At 40.9% G+C, this 24,897-nt stretch overlaps 1 protein-coding gene and 1 long non-coding RNA gene across 3 annotated transcripts in view; one reads left to right on the plus strand and one right to left on the minus strand.

Annotated features, from left to right (window-relative positions):
* The window catches only part of LOC138299587 (uncharacterized), an 83,400-nt gene extending 82,625 nt beyond the window's left edge, over positions 1-775 (minus strand). For both annotated transcript variants that reach the window (XR_011204789.1, XR_011204790.1), the window contains exon 1: positions 670-775. This is a non-coding gene — a long non-coding RNA (uncharacterized lncRNA). The remainder of the gene's footprint in view (positions 1-669) is intronic.
* Positions 776-891: 116 nt separating this feature from the next.
* The window catches only part of NSF (N-ethylmaleimide sensitive factor, vesicle fusing ATPase), a 593,422-nt gene continuing 569,416 nt past the window's right edge, over positions 892-24,897 (plus strand). Inside the window, exon 1 of the mRNA XM_069237976.1 lies at positions 892-1,049. Within this exon, the coding sequence (XP_069094077.1) occupies positions 1,038-1,049 (12 nt within the window). The 5' untranslated portion in view covers positions 892-1,037. The remainder of the gene's footprint in view (positions 1,050-24,897) is intronic.

The raw sequence follows: 24,897 nt of genomic DNA on the forward strand, positions 1-24,897 counted from the left end.
AAAAGCACCCTTCACATCTTAACTCTTTGCTCTACCACTCAAAAACAATACATCTTTGTCTTCACAAAGCTTTGAGTGATTCAGCCAATTAAAGCCAATACCTGCTCCCAAGCATCCTTTACATTTACAGATGTCCCTTTACATTTCCAGATTAACTGGTAGCGCACATTTGCATTTATTTCAGGCAAGCAGGCACCTTGGTAAGAAGGCTTGTTTAGGTGTCTGCCAGGCTTTGGTTTCACAGCACAGGAGACTGGCTGAATGGCATTTCTGCTGAAGCATTTAAAGTATCCAAATTAACCGTCCTGGCACGATTGTCTTACCACAAATAGTAGAAGAATGGTCTTTCATAACTAAAAAAAGTATAGGCAGGTCGTTTTATTTGCTCATTTTAGCCTCTGCCAACTGCTATGCGTATGCGTGATAATGGCGGGTCTTTGTTGGGATGTGCATATATTACTAATAATAATATCTATTAGACTAACCCGAGATGCGAGGCACTCGGGAGGGCTGTCCATGTGAGGCTTTTTCATTTTCTGCTAGTGGTCTACAGTCTTTGACGAAAACAATTTCAGTAGACTGGGCAAAAGTCAGTTTTAAAAATCTAATTAAGCAAGATATACTGGCTAGATTAAAAAGGAGTATTAAATAGTTTTTAGAATATCGTACATTTCTATGCGCCGAGTTCAGACGTCAGTTCACTCAGGCTGTTCTCGTACTTTCACTTTCACCGCCAACACGATAGTTGTCAAAAAACATAAACGTTTTGCTGAGATTGCGCATGCGTCATTGCCAGTTAGGGCGGGATTAGGCGATTTGCGGGTCCACGCTAAAGGGACGGGACGGGGCGGGGCTAAAACGTATTCCTCTCTACCACGTTGACGCTTGCCTGACTGTAAGATGGCAATGAATAGTAATCACGCCCCAATGCGCAGTCTAGTGCTCGGTTACGCGCAGAGACGGGAAAGCGGCTCGTTCGAGAACGCGCCCTGTCAGTGCAGTCCTAGAATCGGAGGCGGACAGGTTGGGACGGGAAGATGGCGGCGCGGGTAAGTCTTAAGCAAATTTGTGTGGGGCTGTCGAGCAAAGTCATCCTTTAAAAAATGATGTGTTGGGATGTGAAAGGGGAGGCGGCAGGAAGCAAGGTGGAAGGTGACACCTTGTGTCATTGTGAGTGGGGAAGGAATGGACAGTCAGCACTATGTCCTTATCGCGGGGATGCGGATCCGGAAGGCGTATGTAATCTATGCTTATGTTAGTATGTTGCCCAGACTTAACTGCCGCATTGTTGCCCTTCCTGCAACCCTGTATGACCTTGGCTTTGATCTGCTTCTCTTTGCCCACCCGAGACAAGTACGAGAGCCACTGGCATCCATTGAGGGCTCAGGTTGTTCGGACACGCCAAGAGATGCATTTGTCTCAGGTGAGGCTGTTGCCATTGCAGCTGTTTATGTAAAACAAGTGTCGCATTCCAAAGTGATACATGTGGCAGTCCTTTAGTAGCTTGACTGCCACTGCCTACCCCAGGCAAGTGACACATCTGTGTCACTTGCACCACTGGTGGCCACTCAGTTCTTTAAATTTCCACTGGCACACCTCCGATGTGATGGCTACTAGTGACATCGCACAAGTGAGGCGTTGGTTGCTCTTGGCTCTCCTCTTAGTGAAGCTACCATCATGATGGTGAAGTGGGTGATGCTGACAGTTCCAACTGGTGATGGTTGCCCCCAATATCCCTCAAGTGAAACGACCGCCTCTTTTTAGGTGAAGAGGCCTCCATTGACAACTCTGCGCTGACACTGTTACCCTCGACACCTTCTACAGATGTAGATGTCATTCATTATGAAGGATACTGACAATATTTTACTTGATGCAGTGTTGGTGACACCCCCAAAGACATGCATGCCTTCCTTACATACTTGCTGTACCATTTCTTGGGTGATGTGGCTGTCATGAAGATAATTACTAGTATCTTCCATTGACGCCCATCAGATGAGGTGGGTGTCAAGGTTTGCATTTACACTCTTCAAGAGATATGATGGCCACAGACACTCGCACAATCATGGGTACTCACAAACATTTTCCTAGGGGCCAAAAAGTTCGGCCTGTGATGTGACCGAGGGCCGCATTGATGCCAGCAGGGTGGCGGTCAGGGGTGCGGGAGGTGTAAGGTGGGCGTAAGGGACACATCTCATTACATCTAGTGGCTGAATTGCAAGGATTACCCACTTGACCACATTGTGTGATCCTAGGCAAGTGTTTTATTTCACTTTGCTTCCATTTTCTTCATTATCACGTATAGGAAGCCCTCGAAATACAAAACTTCAGGATGTGTCTTGTACAAAACCTTCTTTTGTGTTTGATTTCATTAACTATAATTATGTCATTATAGAATGGCAACCCAGGCCGGCCAGAGGGTGCACATAACAACCAACTTGCCTCATAGTTCACCATTGGCATTGTTGTCAGGTTGGGGGAAGGCATGAGTGTTTCTAAATTAATGTTTGAAAACTGTCACTTTCTTTAAAAAAAATCTCATTGCACTGATTTACATCTGATGTCCTAAGGTGAAACGCTTCAGCATGTTAATAAGCTGCACGTTTTGAAGGGACTTTACCATATTTTTTTAACGTTTATTGAAGAGGTCTTTAAAAATGAAAGTCTTCATGAAGGTCTTCCTAAAGTTAAGTGGTACTGGCCACCTTCTGTATTTTTTTTTTTTTTTTTTTTACTCCAGTTCGCCTGTAAATAAATGGCTGCCATTTATTTAATATCTTTATGAATGTTAGTGCTTCAGATAGTAAACAGCAGCGTAGTGATACTGTTCAACTTGGGACGCAAGAAAAGGTCAAGAGGGCTGCATGCAGCCCCCGGCCAGTACTTTGAGTATCACTGCATGCAGGTGACCCACTTAGTATGAACAATCCACAAGTGCCTCTGGTTTCCCCCAGATGTGAAACAGCTTTTACTGATGTATCTTAGATGAAGTTACTGATATTGATTACTGTTAGGTGATGTGGGAGGCATTAACTCGCCTTGATTGATACAGTGCCAGTGATGCCCTCTGGATAACATGGAGGGGCAACACATGTTTCTTGCCGCACACCTAATGCTGCAGGTGATCCTTTTCCTCATGGATGAGTTGATGAAATTGGCAGTATGTCTGTGACTTACATCCTGCAGAAGTTAAGGCTTTGAGTGACTTTTAACATTATTGCCTAAAAAAAGAGATACATTTATGAGCATTTTGTGTTGTAGCGATGCACTGTAGATAAGTACTGCTTCCTCATTTATTGGATAATCGTGGGATAATATTGAACTCTGTTCTTAGACTGACGTCACATGTCTTTACTGCGTCTCTGACTTGTTTCTTAAACCTGTGACTTCTAAGATTCTTCAATTCTGTAAGCCTGGGAAGAGGAAATAGTGTTTACCTTCGGCTTCCCAGTTGGATTTTGATAAAACTGAACAAGTCAACCACGTTTTCAAACACACTTGTTGCCCATCCACAAGAGAAATCTGTTGACATTCTCAATGTAGCCAGATATGAATTTATCCTTGGAAATGTCAACCTTCTTGAGGCCAGTACCCTCCCCAAACCTCTTTTTAAAATCTAATAATTTTCTTTGGCTTATTTTGACTGACTTTCCTTCTGGATTCAAGGAGTTATGTAGTGGGAAAGTCTACCTCTCCAGTTACAAGTATTACAAGGGCACCTTTAGTTCTGTAAAGCATTGAAAGCTTAGTGGTACACACACTAAGGCCTTCGTACTTTCTTAGAATGCTATCCCATTTATTTCCACTGTTGCCATAGACCTTCTTAGATGGAAGTTATTCCTAACCAATGCTCCATAATATTACAACAGTTAATAAGGCCACTACAGATGTACTTGCTGCAGATAGTATTAGTTAAAAGGTTGCCTCTGATTTCCAACATAGGACAATTGTAGCTTGGTGCTTCTTCATTTGTTACAGCTTGTTGTGCATTAAGTACTTATGAACCTATGCACTCCAAGGGGTCCAGCACTCTTATTAAATGCCCTGTTTATTTGGAAAGGATATGGGTTAGCAAGGAGGTGTCGACCCCTTATATTAGCCTCAATGGGTATAGTTCATCAACAAGATATTGATAAACCCATATTACAAATAATTAGTCCATAGCTGCACGTCCGAATTCTTCTGATTAAATTAGCATATCCAGCCAGGTCAATAGATCCAATGAAAATTTATTTACAGGTACATAGATGAAAGACAGAGCATCACTATGACGTACATGGATGAAAGACCAGCGCCAACACGTGTTTCGCTCTCTAGTGGTTCATAAACCTGGGGCTTTCTCAAGGCTATTCGAGTATTCTTGAGTTCTTATGGAACTTCATTATCAAATTTGATCAAGGAACATGTCAAGTGGATGAGCCCCGCATTTTGTAAAGTCACGGGATAAATTCCTGCATTTTAGACTAACCAACCGTTATGGACCTATACCACCTTTGAAACTTATGGCTTGGACCTGTAGCACGGTAGGACATTGAACATTATTATGCTCAGCAAGCAACATTTGTAATAAGCTTCCCCTGAATTCTCTCATCAATGATCCCAACCATCTCTTCATGAAAATACTGAAAGGCCATCTTGCTGTTACATCTCCGTCAGTGTTTCCTTTTCCCCAACCTTCTTATAGTTGATTTTGTTCCAAGTTGGGCACTTTGTATGTGATAACCATTGCTTAGCATTGTTCAATGATAATTTTAAAAAGACTATGCAGATAAAGAGTTCTCTTAGTTTGATGGTGGGACAGAGGAGGTGGTAAGTGGAAAGGCCACATTGTTTCAGTGCCTAAATATCGTGTCCTGCACCTCTTCTGACAGCAGCTCCAAATCTGACTCTGTGTTTCATCTTTGACGGATGCAGGCTTGACCATTCCGTGTATCTGTTAGCAAATGCACAACTTCACTGGCTGGATTCTCAGGCATGACTAAATGGCTTGTTTTTGACACTGCCATTAGATCATTTGGCCAGATTGTACCTAATGACTCCTTATTGACAGCATCCTTAAACCTTATTAATTTTTCATGCGATATTGCACCTAGACCTGACCTTACTGCTTGATTCTGATGGCACACCTTGGCTCATTGCTGATTGCATCCTCACCCATGCAGTGACATCCTTACACCTGATAGCATACACCGACCTTAATTAATGGCTCATCTTTGAAATGACTGTTATAAGGGAACTCTGTAGTCTGTTTGACTCCCCACCAGACCTGACCTTATGTCTAACAGCATACACAGACCTTACTTTATGTGGTGTCTGACACTCTCCCAATAGAGTCTATGATTTCTCTTGGATCATATCACCAAAATCTGGGCTTGTGGCTCATTTCCGAAAGTACCCCCGACTCCCCCTTGTACCTTGGTTATGATGGTACCTCCAAGGCTAACTTCCGGACTAATCTTTGGCAGCAGCCCCGACACAGCCCTTTATCTTGTCTCTAAAAACAATCTGAGATTACATTTTATCTAAATTCCTTCCCATTCTCTATGACAGTATCCCCATGCCCATCTCATTTTTTTTTTGTTTTGTAGTTTTATATAGTGCAAACATTTTCCGTGGGTATTGGAGTGTTGTACATGAGCACCAGTTACATTGCACAAGGTCAGATTAATTTTTTTTCCAGGCAGGAGGCGGTTAAGTTATTTGCCTATAATCCCTGGATGTTGCATGGATGCCATAGCTCAAACCTAGTTCCCCAATTTCAGAGTAGGCAGCTCTGGCCGTAACACAATATACATGTTCATCTTTGTGCTATTTAGAATCTCCACGGCTCTTCCTATGATAGTCATGCCAGAACATGTCCATGTTTCTCCATTGTAACAGGTCTTTATGTGTGTTGCCATAAACATGGGATCATATTTCTTGGGCTGCCATCTTTTCAACTCCTCTCCTCACAGCCTTTCGAAAGTCAGCGCTTATGCGAGTCAGTCCTGTCTCCTGCAGTTTATCAAAAACTACTTGCCCAGTTGTTAGAAATGGGGTTTTTGGTTGACTGGGGTGTGATCCGTGGTCAAGCAGTAATCACAGTCCTAGTCTGGGTAAGGCACCAGTAAACCCCAAATGAACCTGTGCTCATCCTCTTGTAGCTTGGCACAAAGCAGTCAGGCTTAACTTTAAGGTAATGGGTAAAGTGTGCAACACTTCAAACAGCAAAGCAGTGAAAACACCACACAAAAAGATACCACGCCTGGTTAGAAAATTATAACTTAATTTAATAAATAAAACAAGACCAAAACAACAAAAATCCAATAAGCAGAAATTAAGTTATGATTTTGTTTTAAGAATAAACTGTAAAATAGCGCTTAGAAGCATAAAGCGCCAAGCTGGGATATCTGGCCGCGCCAGATAGGGACAGAGTCAAAAGTTCAGGCTGACTGCGATGATGCGCAGGCCAGCTACAGAGACCCCGTTGAGCCTGCTGAATCAAAGTATCTTAATCCTGGCAGCAAAAACGTTGCGTCAGTTCTGAACCATGCTGTTGAGGAGACGCATCAATATATATATATATTTTTTTCTACCTCTCTCCACGCAGTCGAAGAGATGTTTGTGTCCTCCATGCAGCAATAGTGATGTGTCGTGCCAAGATGCGGATAGATTTGAGAGTGGGCTTTGTCGACGTCTAGGCAATGCGTTGAGTCAGATGAGCAGAGAGGCTGCGATGCGGAATATAGGCGGTGTCATTGAGGCTGTCATCAACGGAGATGCAATGAACTTGCACTGAAGAAAGCGCAGATGTGTGTTCCGAAGGCGATGTGCTGGATGTGTTTCATGCAACAGCACCGATGCGTTGGTTCTGCCTACACAATGGCAGAAGTGTGTCGATTCCGCTGGAGCAAGCACCTTAGGTCCACTTCTAAGTGCCCAGGACTAGGTTGGCACAATTTGGCAGGGCAGACTCTGTAATGTTTCTGAGACTTCAGATCAGGAGGCCAGTGAGGTAGCCCTTAGCGTCACTCTTGGTTGTAGAGAGGCAGATCCAGTCCTCACTCTCAGGCAAGAGGATAGCAGGCAGTAGGTCAGCACAGCACAGCAAAGCAAGAGTCCAGCAGAGTGGTCCTTATAGCAGCACAGCAGCTCTTCTTCCTGGCTGAGGATCCACAGGTCCAGAAATGTACTGAGTAGGTGGTGTCTTAGGTCCAGTTCTTACACCCAGTAGTGTATTTGAAGTGTGGAGACTTCAAAGAGATGCCTATGAATTGCACTGATGTCCTGTCCTTCCTTCTCTGGCTCCATACTTGCTACAGGGGGTATGCAGCCCTTTGTGTCTGGACGGGACACAGCCTATTCAGGTGTAAGTGAGGTTGTGTCCAGCTCCTCCCTCCCATCCTGCCCAAGATGGCTCAAGTCACACCTAAGCTCCCCTTGTGTGTGTGGTCGTCTAGAGAGAATACACAAAGCCCCCCTGCCTCCCCCACACCCCAGATGTGATCAGAGACAGGCAGCAGGTAACAAATGGCTAAGGCAAGAAGGCTAGAAAATGCTTACTTTCTAAAAGAGGCATTTTCAGAATTGCAATTTAAAATCTGACTTCAGAATAAGTTATAATTTTAAATTGGGATTCAAGAGACCCCAAACTCGAAAAAATATGTGTTCCAGTTTGTGAATTACACTTAGAAGATGTAATCAGGTAACTCCAATATTAAACTATGGGAAAGTTAGGGCTTGCAGTAGTGATAAACAATTTAAGAGTTTTTCACTACCAGGACATGTAAAACTTAAAAATACATTTTAAAATACACTGCACCCTGGCCTTGGGGATGCCTAATGTCTACCTTAGGGGTGACTTGTTTGTCCCTGACAAATGGGTTATTTTGCCAGGTCGACATGGTAGTTTAAACTGCACACACTGGTTCTGCAGTGGCAGGGCTGAGATGTTTAATGAGCTACTTAAGTGGGTGGCACAGTCAATGCTGCAGGCCTACTAGTAGCATTTAACTTACAGGCCGTGGGCACAGGAAGTGCACTTTACTAGGGACTTATAAGTAAATTAAATATGCCATTTGGGTAGATGTCATTGTTACCGTGATTTAGAGAAAGAGCTTAAGCACTTTAGCACTTTGTTAGCATATGTAAAGTGAGCGGAATCCTAAAGCCAACAAAAACAAAATCAACAAAAAAGGGGGATAAGGGAGGCAAAAAGTCTGGGCATGACCCTGCAGGAAGGGTCATTTCCAACACCAGTTGTTTGACTGTCTGCTATTTATGGGAAACTTGACTTAGTATTATTCTGTCACATATTTACTCATAGCCCTAATTCTGTGTCCTGGCCAAAGTCTGCCTTCAGCCTGTCCTTGGTGGTGCACAAAGTATGTAGGCATCTTAACTTTGCCTGATAATGCTTCTGGACACATCTCGGCCATGCTTTACTATTTATTACCATGTCTGTTTTCTGACAGCATCCTAACTTCCACAAATGCAGCTCAGTAATTGCACCTGTTACACTTTACAGCGTTCCAGATCTTTCCACCTATCCGTGCCCAAGCCTCCGTAGGAATCAGTGCAATAGGCCCTCCTGTTCTCACAGTCAAGTTACGAAAACTGTCTTTGAATGGTACCATTATAGTCTTTTTTTTTGTTATTTTTTTTTTTAGATGTTTTTTATTGAGTCAAATACAAGAACATTAACTTAACATTGCCAGGACAGAGATATGCAGTTGTGAATATATATGCATAAGGAATATTGTACTTGTAAATGCATATTTAAACATGTACATGAATTAGGCATATACAGCAATATAGTATCAAAGACTCCAAGTTTGAATAAAGAAAGAAGAAAGAAAGAGGGAGAAGAGCTTTAGGGATAGAAAAGGGAATCAAGTGATAGCCATGTAGAGAGAGAGGCAATAGGCATTAGTTACAGCGAATTTAAGATGAAATAAGTATATATAAGAAGAAAAACAGGAAATATATTGAAATTTTTTAAAAAGGAGGAGAAAAATCAATTTCCTTCGCAGTGCGTGAGAGATAGTTACTTAATGGCAACCATAGCTGATGACGTTTGAAGAAAGTTCCTGTTGAATCAAGCTTGTAGCTGTCAAGTCTATGATGATAACATACAGAATTCCACCACTGTCTGAGAGTAATGTTCTCCGAAGATTTCCAGTTAGAAGTAATAATAGAGATTGCAATAGAAAGCAAAAGGTCCACCAATTTTCCAAGAGGCCTGAATGAACTCCAGATATCGTGTACGCCTCCCAAAAACAGTAATTCATATGACATTGGTAAGGAGATCTGAGCTATTGCTGAAATGCGAGACCATATTGAGGACCAAAAAGTAGATAGGGATGGACAGGAAAAAAACATGTGAAAGTCAGTACCCTGATGAGTGTGGCAGCGCCAACAATTGTCATTTTGTGCAAGTTTGAATTTGTAAAGGCGTACAGGAGTGTAGAAAAGTCTATTATAAATAAAATATAGGGTCTGTGTGAGGCTTGCAGTGCGTGCAGTGGAATGTATCTTATACCATATTCTATCCCATAAAGAAGTTGGCCAAACAACACCAAGATCTGATTCCCACAATGTCTCAATAGGTGATTTGAGTCTAGGTGAAACAGACGTTCTTAAAAGTTTATAAATTCCAGCTGCCCTAGGATAATTAGAAGTTACAAACGGGTGTGGAGATGATGCAAGAGAGGAATGATTATGATGTATAAGTCTATTGAGGGCCTCTTGGACTAGAGTAGAAAGAATAATATATTGGGATTTCATGCGAATAGGGAGATTGTAAATTGCTGAGAGAGTAGTAAAAGGGATGATAGAGTCTTTATGATATAATTGGGAAATGAGAAGAATACCTTTAGTGATCCAAGCCTTCCAACACAAGGTTTTACCTTGTTTCCTAAGCGAACTATTGTGCCAAATAGGACTGTTAAAGAATTGATTAATGGGGGTAAGATGCGAAATAAAAAAAGGTTTCAGTAAGTTGACTGAATGGGAGATAGTGCTGGACAACCAGAATTTTGGGGGGTTAGACATAAATATAATGTGTTTATGGGAAAAGGGAGAAATAAATGTTTCTTCCAAAGAGAACCATAGCTTTTTAGGGGCATCATTGAGTGTAGATAAATAGGGATGTATTTGCTTAATGCCAAAAGATTTGTGATAAGTTATAAAGTCAGGGAAATTAACTCCACCTTGTACTTTAGGAAGTTTTAATTTCGAGAGAGAGATTCTGGATTGTTTACCGTTCCACAGGAACTTGGATAGAATTTTATCAATTGAACTAAAAAATAGTTTAGGTATCTTAATAGGAAGCATCATAAGGAAGAAGTTAATGATAGGGAGAAGCATCATCTTAATGGTGTCCAAGCGGCCCCACCACGTGAGATATAACGGAGACCATTTCTGTGTGAGATCTATAAGCTTTGCCAATAGGATTTCTAAATTAGTCCTTAATGTATCCTTGACAGTAGTGCAGTACCATACCCCCAGGCATTTAATCTTAGAAGAATTCCAAGATAATCCTGCATCAAGGAATACAGAGCCAGTGCAATGAGCATTAAGTGGTAAGACCACTGTTTTGTCTATATTAAGTTTATAGCCAGATACATCAGACTATAAGTTGAGCTCATGCAGGAATGCAGGAAGAGAAGTGTCAGGGTGAGACATGAACAAAAGAATATCATCAGCATATGCCATAAATTTGATGTGTGCATTATTAATTTGAAACCCCGTAAATTGTTCAGACATTTTTAATTGGTATAGAAAAGGTCCGAGAGCCAAAATAAATAGTAAAGGAGATAATGGGCATCCCTGACGAGTACCCCTTTTAAGAGGGGAAAAAAGGAGATCGGATACCGTTTGTTATAACCGAGGAACATGGTGAGGAATAAAGAATGGATATAAAATGTCGGAATTTAGTACCTAGTCCATGCCATTCCAATGCTTTCGACAAGAAACCCCAGTAGACCCTATCAAAGGCCTTTTCTGCATCCAATGATAAAGCTGCCAGAGGAATCTTAAGTTTAGATGCCTTGTTAATAATATTTAAAAAGGTACTGGAATTATCTGCTATATTTCTATTAGGGATAAAACCAGATTGATGAGAATCAATAAGGTCAGGTATATATGGGAGTAAACGGAGAGCTAAAACTTTGGCATAGAGTTTACAATCAGTATTAATTAAAGGTATGGGTCTATAATTTTTACAGTCAGTCGCATCACGATCTTTTTTGGGAATAAGACAAATCATGGCCTCCGTAAATGAGCCAGATGCAGAATCTGACATTATAAAATGATTAAGTAATTGAAAGAGTTTGGGGAAAAGAGACTTAGCAAACTGAATAAAGAATTCTACTGTGAAGCCATCTGGGCCTGGAGCCTTACCCTTGGGGAGAGATTGTAAAGCTGTATATAGTTCGGTAAGTTGTAGGGGTTGGTCTAAAGATGAGAGGTCAATCTGCAATGGGTCCCTTGGTTTGAGATTAGAGAAATATTGGTTGAGAGATTCAACTGTTGGTATGTGTTCTGGAGTGTACATGTCCTTATAGTAAGAAGCGAAACACAATGCTATATCTTTATCTCTAAAGTGTTTAACACCATTGTTATCTGTGATAGATTTAATAGCTGTTTTTTCTTTTCTTTGTTTCAAATATCGAGCTAGAAGAGAACCAGCTTTATTGTTACCACCACAATATCTGGCATTTATTTTCAGGAGGGTGCCGCATGCTTGTTCAGTGGTATATTGGTTAAACTCCATTTTAGCTGAGACTAGTGCTTCTATAAACTTACTGTAGGAAGCGATAAAAGTAGCATCTGAAAGTAGAGAGTTATTAAACCTCCATGAAGATGTTTTAGAACCATTAAGAAAAAGATCAAGGTCAGTAATCACAGGTGCGTGGTCTGAGATCAAAATAGCACCGATTTCAGAGTTGACCATATGTTGCAATAAACCTTTACTCAGAAAGATATAATCAAGCCTGGAATGGGAATGGTGGGTAGGAGAATAAAAAGAGTATTCCAAGAGGTCAGGATTGCATAGTCTCCAGGAATCAGAGAGAGAATGGTGTAAAATAAAGTTTTTAAAAGCTTTGTGGGAGGCATGTGGAATGAAACGTGACGTGGAACGTCTATCCAAAAATGGATCGAGAATTTGGTTGCAGTCACCACCTATTAGTAAATTGTTTGAGGAATGTTCAGAGACAATATGTGAAAGATTCTTCCAAAAATTTGGATCTGGATGTGTGGGGCCGTATATATTAAGGATAGTAAGAGAAATATTGTCAATTGTAAATGTAACAAGTACCCAGCGACCTTCTGTATCTTGATGCTGTGAAATTATGGTAGGTTTGAGAGATTTATGACAGAGTATAAATACCCCATTTTTGTTTGTGATGGAAGGGGAGTAGAAAACGTCCCCCACCCATTGTTTTTTAAGCTTAATTGCCTCAGAGTCGTTGAGGTGAGTCTCTTGCAACAAAGCAATGTGGCATTTCAAACGAGCTAGGTGAGATAAGACATGCTGACGTTTAATGGGGTGTTTAAGCCCCTTAACATTCCAAGTAACAGTTCTAAGTTGCATAACAAGAAGTATTAATAAACAAGTGCTGTAACAATGAAAAAACTAGGCATATCAATATTGCAAAAGCAAAGAAATGAGGAAGACACAAGATAGTAAAGAAAAAGAAAAGGAGGAAGATGACCTCCAGAAGTTGTATATACATGGATGTGGCAATACAGGGACTAAAGTCCACGAAAGCTAACAAAAACAAGATAGAAAGTGAATACCCCGAAAGGTAGAGGGACAGCGGAGAACCTGAAAAGACAGGCAAGAGTGGCTTCAGCACAAGAAAAGTGATATTAGATATTAAAACATATGAAGGCGAGTTTCATGGAAGAAGAAAAAAAAAACATACAAACGAAAAATGTACCATTCAGGAGACCAAATAACGTAATAACTACAGTAAAGGACTGTGACATGAAAAACAATCAAAATCAAAGCTTAACAGTGGAACGTGTAGGAAAACAGTTTGGATGGTGAGAAAGGGATACGGTTGGGAGAGGAACATGAGGATTGCACAAAGAACACTATCTAAAAAATATATATATATATATATATATATAAGAAAATAAGAAGATGCAGAGATGGAAAACCATGGATATAAATATTAAACATAACCATTACTATAAAACTGTCCAGAAATAAAAAAAAAAGAAGAACATTAAAGACAAATTAAATTATATCTTCAAGTAATTGCAGATGCTCCTAGTTACATTGCTTCTGTTTTGTGTTGGTTAATAAACGTTTGTAGTGCTGAAGGTTCCTCAAACGAGTAAGATTTGTCCTTGAATGTAATTTTGAAAAGGCATGGGTGAAGAAGACCATATCGAATATTCAAGGATTTGAGTTGTGGACGCAAGTCCAAAAACTGTTTGCGACGTGCAGCTGTAGCAGGAGAGAAGTCTTGTGTGAAAAATACTTTATGACCTGACCATAGCAAAGAGACCATCTTTTTGGCTTCCGAGAGTATTTGCATCAAGTCAGTAAATTGGAGAAAGAGAATAATAATTCCTCTAGGATGTGCACGAGGGCCAGTTGAAGTCTGTGGACCTAAACGATGTGCCCGTTGGATAGAGAGGGGAGAGGTAGGAGGCAAGCGAAGAATTGAAGGTATTGCTTTTTGAAGGAATGCAATCATGTTAGAGCCTTCAGAACCTTCTGGAATCCCAAAAAGGCGTTCTCCTATTTCTATTTTCTAAGCTTTCAGTAAGCCTTTTAAGTTGAGCTATGTCTTTAGAGATCTGAGGATTGACAGTGTTACAATCTTCAAGGCTACTGACTCTCTGTTCCAGAGTACAAATTCGTTGTTCGTGTTGGGACCATTGCTCCTCAATACGTTGCAAAGAGGCATTAGTGTCCATCATAAAGGGCTTTAGTGCACGCAATTCCTCCATGACATTATCTAGAGTAAGATGTGTAGGTGATTTTGAGGGAGAATCAAGGTCTTTTTTTGGGCGCTTGACGGAGGAGGTGTTAGATGTTTTTTTCGCAACTGCACCAGCAGCATGAGATGAAGAGGCGCCATCCTTTAAAAAGACTGCAGCACTATCCATTGTTCAAGTTGATGGTAGAGAAGATTTAGTGTTATGTGTGCGCACCACTCGAAGACGATTATTAGACTTGGAGAAAGATGATGACTGGCAAATCTGAGAATTATGTGGTCTCCCCATAAAAGCCAGCAGCAATTTGGTAATAGGAAGCCAGCAAGGTGAGGCGTTGATGAAATTATATTACAATGAGAAGCTGCTGCCAGAAGTTTCCAACAACATAGCAAAATATAATAAAAAATATATAAATAGAAAATCCTAAATTATTTGTAGTCAAACAATTGGTGACTAGTTTTAAGGGAACCTTCTGAAAAGGAAAATGTTATGAAGAGCAATTTGAAAGAGCTCCTTGACAAGAGCTGCCAGTGAATACTGAAAGTTGAAAAACTCAGCTAAATGTGTTTGAAGAGAGAGGTCAAAAGTTCAGCTGGCTGTCAGATGGTGGTAATAAATATTCCATTGCAGAGGAAACTAGATTTGTAGAATCACATGGAATGATGCAGATAAATAATTACCTCAGGCACTCACATGAAGTCTCTGAAATGACTTCAGAACTCATGTCTCTGTAAAATAAAGGCATATTTATGCAGCTGCAGTGCTCAGGTGCTCAAAAATGCTGAAGAAATTAATAATTTTGATGTGAAACATCTCCTTCTTTCCAGGAAGTGCTGAAGCCTCACAGAGCTCTAAAGAGCAGCGGCCATCTTGCGTGACCTCCAGCCACGCCCCAATTGGTACCATTATAGTCTGACCGGGCCTTGTGTGGTTTGATGAGCACCTCCTAAATGGATGGCTTTGTAGGTCAGCTGTACTTGGACTTCACAGTGCTTGATTTGAGCCGGTGGTTTCTTGTGCTCAGCACTGGCACTTAAATGTCAGCACCAGCGCTTGTCACAGTCTGCCAGAAGGCGGCATTATCTGGCTACTTTAAAGATGACCACAAGTTAATAATGAATTCAATCTACATTAAAAAAAAGACTATTGCCTGCCGCCCAATCATTGTTATAGCTTTGGGGGGCTGGAATAATTCAAATTGTCAAACTTGTAGGAGTGTGATGATTAGTAGTTGTGTTGTTGCTATCATTGGCAGCATGGCAGGGACACGGTGTGATATAAGCTGCTGTGGCCTCCTGATGAGAGCCCTGGCACTTGTGTTATTTTACAAATTAAGCACTGGATTTCGGGTTGTACTTCTTGTTTTGGTGGTTTCTGCCTTTATGAATTGATTCTTGCATAACAGCCATTCGGGTGATTCAGACTTTATCTCACAAAACACAAAGTTTAAAAATACTTTGAATGAAGTGCACCAGATTGTCATTTAGGCTCCATATTTCTGGAGCCTAGGTGACCATCTGGTGCACTTTAGTGATTTAAAAAGTTGCAGATTGTTGCATTTCAAATTTTGCATTATTAAACAACTATAATTTTGAAGGCATATTTTTATGAGAAGTGGGTAATTTCACTGATTAAAGATTTTGTGCGGTGAAAGTTTGAATCACCTAGATGGCTTGTATGTGAAAAATATATACATATATTTTTCAAAACTGCTTTTTGATTATTTTTCCCCAAAACATCAAATAATACACTGTATCTATTGCACAGTAGGTCATTACAGGCAGCACAGTTGATAAATGCTGTCTCTGAGAATTTAGGGCTTGGTTTATAGTCCCTCTCCAACTCTCAACTCCCCCGCCAATCTCTGAATATAAGGGTGTCCCTGCCGAACATTAAGCCCTTGCTTTTCCAAATAGTCTGAGAAGACCCTGGCTCATGTACCCAGCTGCTTGGGTTGTCTGTACGCCTCAGTATACCCCACAGTTAGCCCTACAGTTTCCTCAAACCTTATCGAATTTCCGTGGGCATCCTCTTCTCATGGACTACTCTCTCCACTTCCATGTATATGTTTAGTCCTGCTACCCAAATTTTCTTTGTCGAGACAACCTCTCCCCCTGCCACCCCCCTCCTACACGACATTCTTGCAATGCCTCGTTTTGTTATTATCAAATCCTAACGTGCAAAACATCAGTTTCGCTTTGGGTATACCAACCTTTCACATGGGATGCCTAATATAACAAATGAATTTTTGTGAGCCTGGCTGAACTAATGGAAACGCGTCTTTGCGAGGGTCTGCCCGTGGCTGCTCTTGTTTGCATTGATTCCTTTGCCTAATGCAGCATTGTTCTGTGATTGTCACTTATTGAATCCCCTTAACGCTCAACTTCACTTTTTGGCCAGTATCACTGTGTCTCACCCGTATAGTCACGGTGCCACGATCCTGGCTCTGGTCTTTCCCTGCCTGTGGCACGTGGTCGCCTTTAGGATTCAGTTGGCGATGCTGTTCAGTAATGCTTACATAAGCCAACTCTGAACATATCTATAAAGAATGTCTTATTCTAGAATGTGCGATGAGAATATTGTTGATTTTACTGGAAAGTTGCAATTAATATTTTGATTTGAACTTAGTATTTTGTAGCTGAGTTTTAGTGCACACGATGGGGCCTGGTAGTGATTCTGCTCACTCTTAAACAGCTTCTTACCAAACAAAATCACATGTTCTATGCTGCTTTGTTTCATATTGGAAGGTGTATGTGCATACCAAGCGTTGTTGCGCAATCTACCTTAGAATGTAGTATTAATGGGGCAGATGTTCAGGATATTCACGCGATAAAGGTACAGACTCTGAATGTTGCTCTGAATGTTTTGCATTGAGCTGTGCGAACGCATTTTATAAATTTTATTAAAATTATTGTAGCCTTTGACGGGTTTAACCCTGAAAACCTGACATCACTGCACAGCCTAGAACACGAGTTGTGCTAAAAGGGACGACAACGTCAGTTGTTTTCTAGATAATAAGAACCACCGTAGAAAGTCCAAAGCTTTTTATTTATAAATGACATAACACACGGCAAAAATGGTTACCCACTTGTGGTTTTTGAGGGATTCCTGGTCAGAGCTGGAAAGTGAAGTAAAGAAACACGAGGGGAATGCAAAACAGAAACATCCACTTTGCTGCTACAGAAATTACACGGTTAAATGACTCGAAATAAATGACAGAAAATACTGCCAACAATTATTTACAAAATGTCTTAGAATATTATTGTAGAGTCTATAGTGGTGTTAAAAAAACACGTATCTTGGTCAAAATAACCGATCGTCATCAGTAAAATAAAAAAAAAATCAAAGTGAAATAATTAACAGGAGTTCTACATGTAAGATTTGTTTTTTTGAGGTGTGGAAAGATTCAAAATTATAAATGAAGACGGCTGTCTCAGTGAATATTAATCATCCATCCGATTGGTGGAATATAATTATTACTCCTGGTATTATGGAATGTATTCTTGTGCATTTCTTTCTGTATTTATCTATGTTTTTCCCTCATCTTACTGGTATTTACGCATATTTACAGTTTGGTGAAACATTAATTTGCAACTAGTGTATTCCCACACTTGTTTAGTTTTTAAAAGTACACTCACAGTTTGATGTCTGTAAGGTTTTCGCATAGCCCTACATTCACATGAAAACATTCACACTGTACTTCAAGTGCACTTCTGCAGCAATCTGAACCTCATTAGGGAAAGTACTCATTTTTAGAACTCCTTCTTGTCATTATACACTTGCTTTGATCTGGCAAACAGGATGGTTTCACTTCTTTTTCTATTTATGTGTAAAATTGGTGACAACGGAGGATTGGGAGCCTCAGTTATGAACTGGTTGGTGTAGATCCCCAAGGGAGCCTCGTGCCTGTGAATGGCCCTGATCTGGCTGGATCTGCAGAGCTCCGCATGTGTGAGGTCGGCCGGGGAGATATTATGGTTTCCAATTACAATATCATTCTTTTTAGTATAAGGTAGACCCTCTCTGCTGCGATTGCTCGCCGATGGCCGGGTTACCCCACTCGTGGCTCATTTTCTAGTTTAGCCTGCATACGTGAATCCTCTGCACACACACGTTTATGTAATAGGGTGCACTGCCCTGTGATGCAGAGCCGACTTCTCTGTACCATCTGTCCCTTAGAGTTGGCAGGTTTCAGATTAAGTGATGCAGGCACTCTTCACTGCAGGGCCTATGTTGGTGCAGGAGTAGACTAAACATATTGGCCATTGCAGTTTCCACTTGTGAGTGGAGGACAGGCTCGCAGTATGCACTGAGCAGGGTCTAGTGGCTGAGTGGACCCGACTAAAGCAAAGACTGCAGGGAACTGCATTTGATCCCACTGCGCCTTTCATCCACACGTGGATGATAAACTAAGTTATTCGAGTTGTGCAATAATAAGTATGCATTTATATAGTGCCACGAAACGCCATTGGACATTAGCTAGGAATAAGTCGCTTTTTCACAAGTAACATATTACAAGTGAAGCTTCCCACTTCTGTAGATTTCAGCAGATGCATGCAATGATTTATGTATGTCCACCTTCAAGCACCATTGAGGTGGCACCTACAGGGCCGTGAGTGTACTTAGGCAACTATTACGTCAGAGGAAGTATGTATGAGTAGACGCTACTCACCTTTGTCTGTGGGGTTTTATGTAGCGCAAACATAAATGAAAAGAACCGGAGTTCAGCAGCGAGAGGCTGTAGAAAAGCTCATCCTTAGTGTGTCTAACCTTGTTAATACCGTTTCATGACTAGGACATGTATGCGGACTATTTCTCTATTACCCTGCCTTCTTCTTTCCGTTTGTGTGTATGTGTAAGAAGTATAAAGTGTCAACCCGCCTGCAAGCAGACTGTGTGCCAGAAGGGGTACAGCAGCGAGTAGGGCATATACATCAGTTCGCTCAGTTTGTTTCATTGATCCCTTCATGTTTATGCACTTTCTCGCTTTTTTTTTAATTGTGGGATTTGTAAACAGTGACTTAGCCAAATGTATTCCAACGCGCTTCACATCGGCCAGAAAAGTGAAAATACTGGCAATAGCATGGGAACTTTTTAGGGTATTATGTTATTGGATGTCTATTAATTCCTGGGCGGAGCAGTAGGTAAGATTGGTAAGGGAAGGCAGCAGTGCACCTTTTTAAGGTGGTACCTGAAAGGACAGTCTGTATGTTTTTTTTTTTTTCTTCTGATGTAAATATGAGAGGAACCTTTGAATGTATGCGCCCCTTAAGGCTCCTCCTCACCCCAGCACTCTTCAACATCTACATAGCCCCACATACCAGTATCACCTGATACCACTGACTCCACATCAAACCCAGCTCTTCCTCTTCCCCCTCCAGCACCAGATGAAGTTCACCAGATGCATGCCTGAAGCAGCAAACTAGATGAGGTCCAGCTGCCAGAAGCTCAACTCTGACAAGATGGAAGTGGTCCTCTTCAGGAAATGCTGAGTGTGGAGGCTTTGGGAATGGGATGTTTGGGTCTGTGCGCTTGTGTTAGCCTGGCAGTTAATTGACACAAGTTTCAGAGCGGTGGTTGTAACTGTGCCCTAACCTGAATAAATAATCCTTCCTGCCAACCGATATGGATCGTAAAGATGTTACCTCCTCGCTAGGTGGCGCCTAATTCCTGTGTATTAAAGCTGTAGCTAATACAGCTGTAAATAGTGAATGCAGATTGTTCAGGGAGAGACACGGAAACAAATGGTGTTCAGTTTAAAGACGACTGAAAACATCTAAGATTTTTTCCAAAATGTTGATATTTGATATCTTTACTTGAGAAGGATATTGTATTTTGGGAGTGGAACTCGTAGATTTATTGACTCCAATTTTGTAATGGCCTGGGGATCCAGGTATGTGGTGGGAGTACTGGAGGGAGGATTTTGAAATAATTTTTGAAGGCTGTGGGTAGAGAAGTATCTGGACTTCCCCAGTGCTGCTCCAATTTAGGAAAGAGCTGAAGACTCCTACTAAAGAACACTACATCGCCATGCAGTAAACGTCCACAACTCAGCTTATTCTGCCGTTACTCTTTGGCTTTATGCTTGGCTTTGACCATGTACAGCGCTCTGCTGCCTTTTTGGCTAGATTTGCTCTACAGAAATTCCATGTACATACTTGTATATGTTGTTGTGCAAAATGTAAATTAACTTTGCTGTAGCATAGTTTGTGTGTTAAACGTCAGAGATTATTAAAAAAAAATCTTCCTGTACCTAGGAAAAAGAGTATCCTTAAAGATTTACTTTAATGCCTCATCGACAGGGGACCTGACATTAGGTATCAGGTAGGATGGCAAGGCAAGTATAGGAAGACGTGTTGTCCTTGTAGTAGCGCACTGAAGGTTAATCCGCTGCATGCCGTGAGAGTCGGTTTTGCACTGCCTTCTGTTTATTCCCCCTAAAAGCACACCTTTGTTTTCCCTATAGTGGGTTCTTTCATTAGGAGATACAATAAGGCTTATTTTTTTTTTTAAAGGAATTTTGTGGAGGGATTGTTGGCTGTTGTGATGTATGTATTTTGTGGTGTGTGTGTTTATAGCTGGCACTTAGCGAACAAGCCCTTGGAGATGGCATCTGGTGTGACCTGAAGGTTTCCAGTACAAATGCCTCCCTGGTGAGCTGAACCTTTCATCCTTCTAAGGTCGATACCATTAGATTGCGTTTTAGTAACTGCGTTTGAATCTGTACATAAAACAACCAATTTGTTATACTATAGTAACTTGTACAAATGGAGTATCCAACCTAGACCTAAATTGATTGATTGCCCTCTCTGCTTCCATTTTTCTTCTACAAAAGCAGTGGCCCGTGGCCATCGTGGTGAGACCAGGCCCAGATCTTCCTTCTCCGTTGTAGCTTTTCGAAGCAGGCTTCAGTTGCTCACACCTGTCTTGTAAGCCTGCCTGCACTCCCCGGGATGTGATGCAGATGAGAGAGTACAGTTAACATGGCACTCTTGTTCTTTCTAAATATAGCCTGCGGATGGAGGGGTTGTAAAGATGGACTGCAGCGAATTATAAAAACTGCATGTACCTCGCGCTCATTAAACATGTAGCCTCGTCCCTGCGGATCCCGAAGCGGACGGGCTTCCAAGCTAATGAGATTAATCCAGGCCAGTCCACGGGCGGCGGCGACAAATGCTTGTGCCAAAGCCAGTAGGGAGTTTGAGCCTAAAAGTGACTGCTGACTCCCAAGTCATCCTTCTGTGTCCTCTCCTGCAGTGCCTGGTTTATACTTAGATTTCCGCCACTTTATCGTTTTGTCTGACTAAAAAGATGGTCAAACAGTTGAGATACAGAATTTTTATTGGTATTTCGTGAAAAGATCGACATTAAGAGGAGAGGAGGATGCTATGCTTGCAAAGAGAAACAGAATCTATTAAGGCTCTCAGTGTTTAGTCTACATAAAGTTTATGTTAAGCAGTTTTGCCTTCCCCTTTTACCTGTACGAATAAAAGATGATTTTAGCTCACGACTAAAAGAGAGAAATGGAAATAAATCTATGGAAGGGACGGATACAATTAACTCGGGGAAGGCGGAAGTAGAGGGATAAAAAAATAGGGGGTAGGCGGGAGTGGAGAGGAATAGAAAACACTACTCCCGGAGGCGCTTAATGTATTAATTGAAACGTCATACTTGCATGGTATTTGTCGTTCCTATCGGATACCTGACTCTGTCGACGATCCTCCCGATTTCTCTATAATGTTATGTTCGGCAAGTGATCTGTCTGCAGAGTTTTTTTTTGTTGTTGTATTTTTTTGTATTTTGGGCGTTTCTTTGAAGAGTATGGGTACATCGCCTGTCACACCACAAAGTGTTAGGGATAATCCCTGTACAGTTCTTGATGTATACTGACTACATTGTTCTCAAGGAAATGTTTCTCCCTACCTCTCGAACTCAGATATGAACACACTTTGAGTTTGCTTGTTTTTTTCATCTTCTTCAGTTTTAGATTCGTATGCATTTTCTTTCTCCCCAGTATTTTCATTTCTATCTTTAATATCCTGGTGAAGGCAACAAAGTCATCTTTCTTAAGTGCCCACTGTTTGAGGGAGGAAAAAAGTAACCATGCCAAATTTAATAAAGATCCCTTTCCACAAGATGTGCTATTGTGACCGTGTTTTTTCTTAGGAATATTTTTTGTGGTATACGGAGTTAAAAGCGGAGCAATAATGTAGTGTGAGAGAATGTTCTATTCTGGGGTTTTGGGGGTTCTGGTGTTCCGTTGGTGGATGCTTACCTGGCCTCTGGTGGGTTATGTTGTTGTTTTCATTTTAATTAAACCCTGTTCACACATATCATAGTCACACTTATTATCCCCCACAATGTTCTTTTCATATGGATGGTTTTTGAGGTTGCTCACTGTCTTGCATCAGGTGCTGGAATTGCATGTTGGCATAAACATATTGTATATGTGGCCCAAATTGTCTGCTGCTTCAGGTTGCGACCCTAGCCCTTCCCTGTGAACACCACTCAAGAAATGTATTGCATGTTAATTTTACAACACTCATCTTTTAATTGTATACTATTGCTTTTTTATTTCTGCACCTGTTAGGAGTTGGTATAACTTCCAGAAAATTGCTAGGTTGTACTGAGATTATTTATCTTGCCTAAAAGTCCCCACGTTTTTGTACAAAGAACATGATTCTACAGTGCTTGGAAGGAAACGTTTTCATAAGTTTAATGTTTGCTTGAAACCGGTATCCCAAAGCTAAGCTTGAAATATTCTCTAATTTGATACTGACATTAGTTCTCCTCTCCATAAAAGAACTCTAACTTGGAGCCTCCACTGATTTCGCCCGTTTTTTGGACGAAAACATCAGTGAGTTGGAAACTTGAGCCACCATGAACTATATTGATGCATGCAGCTTACAATATTATTGATCAAGCGTGGGACTTCATTCAAATCTGTGCCTTATGCGTGAGGTCTAGGATAGAGTATATGTTGAGAATCACTTCAAGCCAGTACATCTTAGCCTTATTGGAATGTGCATTCACCTGAGATCAAAGAATAAAACTTAATGTACTCTTCCCAGCAAGGGCTTAAAGCCTTCTTGCCTTCTGGATGTGAATCAGAATGATTTTTCTCTATAGCGTGACCGTCAGTTCGGATTTGACTCTTTAGCCTAAAGAATTTAGAACTGTCATAGCTCCTTCTTTGTATAGTGGTAACACCACACAATTTCTTAGACTGGGGATTTCGTTCCAGGTGCCACAGGGCAAAAACAGGACACCACTTTTCCTGAGGCATTTGGAAAGCTCATATCAAAGGATCTGAGCCTTCTGTGAGTCACCTTTTCAGATTTTAGAGCTTTAGCTCCTGCTTGATCATATGTTCTAAAAATCCACAGATTTGTTTGTGAAATCATTTATTCCCATTTTCTCATCCACCTCATCTTGTATGACTGGACTTTTTTAAAAGTTATTCGAGCCCGTTGAGCCCTCATTCTCTGGTTACAGTTTCAGAGATTTTTGCCTTGAGTTAAGCCTTTTTCTCTTCAGGTCTGGTGGCCATTCAAGTTGAATGTCTGTCATCTGCAGGGATTTTCCCAATACATTATTGTGGGTAAGTCTTGAGCATAGTTTTTTTTGTATTTCAAGTACTTGGTATTTTGGGCTCATTAGCAATAACAGAAGCATAAGTCCCCTGTACAGCTACAGTTCATTGCGCGTGGAATGGTTCACATCTGAGCAGAGTCTATGTGTCCCCTTCATATCTTCCTTCCTTGCATAGTGAGAAAACGTTTACCTCTGCAGTCCCTCTCAATTAGACCATCCAGAGTGACGGGTGTCGATGATTATGGCTACTGGGCAATGAGCCCAATGGCTCATGTTCCACTGCCTGCCAAACAGGAACCAGGTTATAATTGTGTTGAATTGTCTTTTGTCTGTGAACCATTGCAGATTTTAAGTCAACAACATTAACTTACTCACGTGGTTTGCACGTAGTAAGGTAAGATCATCTTTAAAGTGTAATAATTCACAGTAAATGTGGCAGAAATGAAAAACGTTTATACCCCACTTAGGGGGGATGAAGGCACGTTTCATCCACATGTAATTTAGGCATCGTTGAGCCTTTCTGTCTTAATGTTTGTATTTTAGCATTATTATTTTTTTTTTTTTAAAGAATGGCGTATTTTTATATTCATATTTTGGCACGTGTCCAGTATAACTAGCTGGTGGAATTAAAAGTTATTAATAACTTTATAGCTCATAAGTGGGCTGGTTAAAATTGGAGTAAAAAAATGTGACTTTCTTTGCTTAATGGCCTAATTCAGATTTGAATCACTGAAACTTGCATTTAAGATAGTCAGTGGCATTGGAGTAGGACCTTTTTGAAATTATTATTTTTGTAATGCTACCTGTCTGCGCAGATTCAAGCCAGCAAAATAATTGCTTTATTATATCGGCCATATGCAGATCTCAGCTAATAAAATATTAGCTTTTTATCTTGGTATCTCTCAGGTGCAGATGCCATCCAGTGACCTTAATATATGGTCTTTCCCAAGCTCCTATGAAGTCTACAGAGGGGAATGCACTGCCAAGATATTAATTTGGCAGAAAACGGTTCAACATACATTCTTCAAGCGCATAAGATCTGTAAAATGTAATGTTCTGGGGCTGGTTGTTGAGTCCGTGCATCTGGTCAGTCCATGCTTTCAAGCGAGGCGTTGGCAGCGTTGCTCTTCACTCGAAAAAACTTAAAAGACCGATTTGGTTCATTGGATTTTTGTGAAATGATTTGGATAGTAATGAAAATTAAACATAGCTTACAATTTCTTTTGGCAAACAAAACATTTCCATTTATTTCATAATTTTGTATGTATGTTAAATCATTTGTTTGATTCTAGTTTAAGTATGAACAGCTTAATGCCAGTGTGTTAGGTTCGCAACAAGTAGGCTGGGAAACTAACACAAAATCAGCAT

This window comes from Pleurodeles waltl, chromosome 6 (assembly GCF_031143425.1).
Source record: "Pleurodeles waltl isolate 20211129_DDA chromosome 6, aPleWal1.hap1.20221129, whole genome shotgun sequence".
Lineage (NCBI taxonomy): Eukaryota > Metazoa > Chordata > Amphibia > Caudata > Salamandridae > Pleurodeles > Pleurodeles waltl.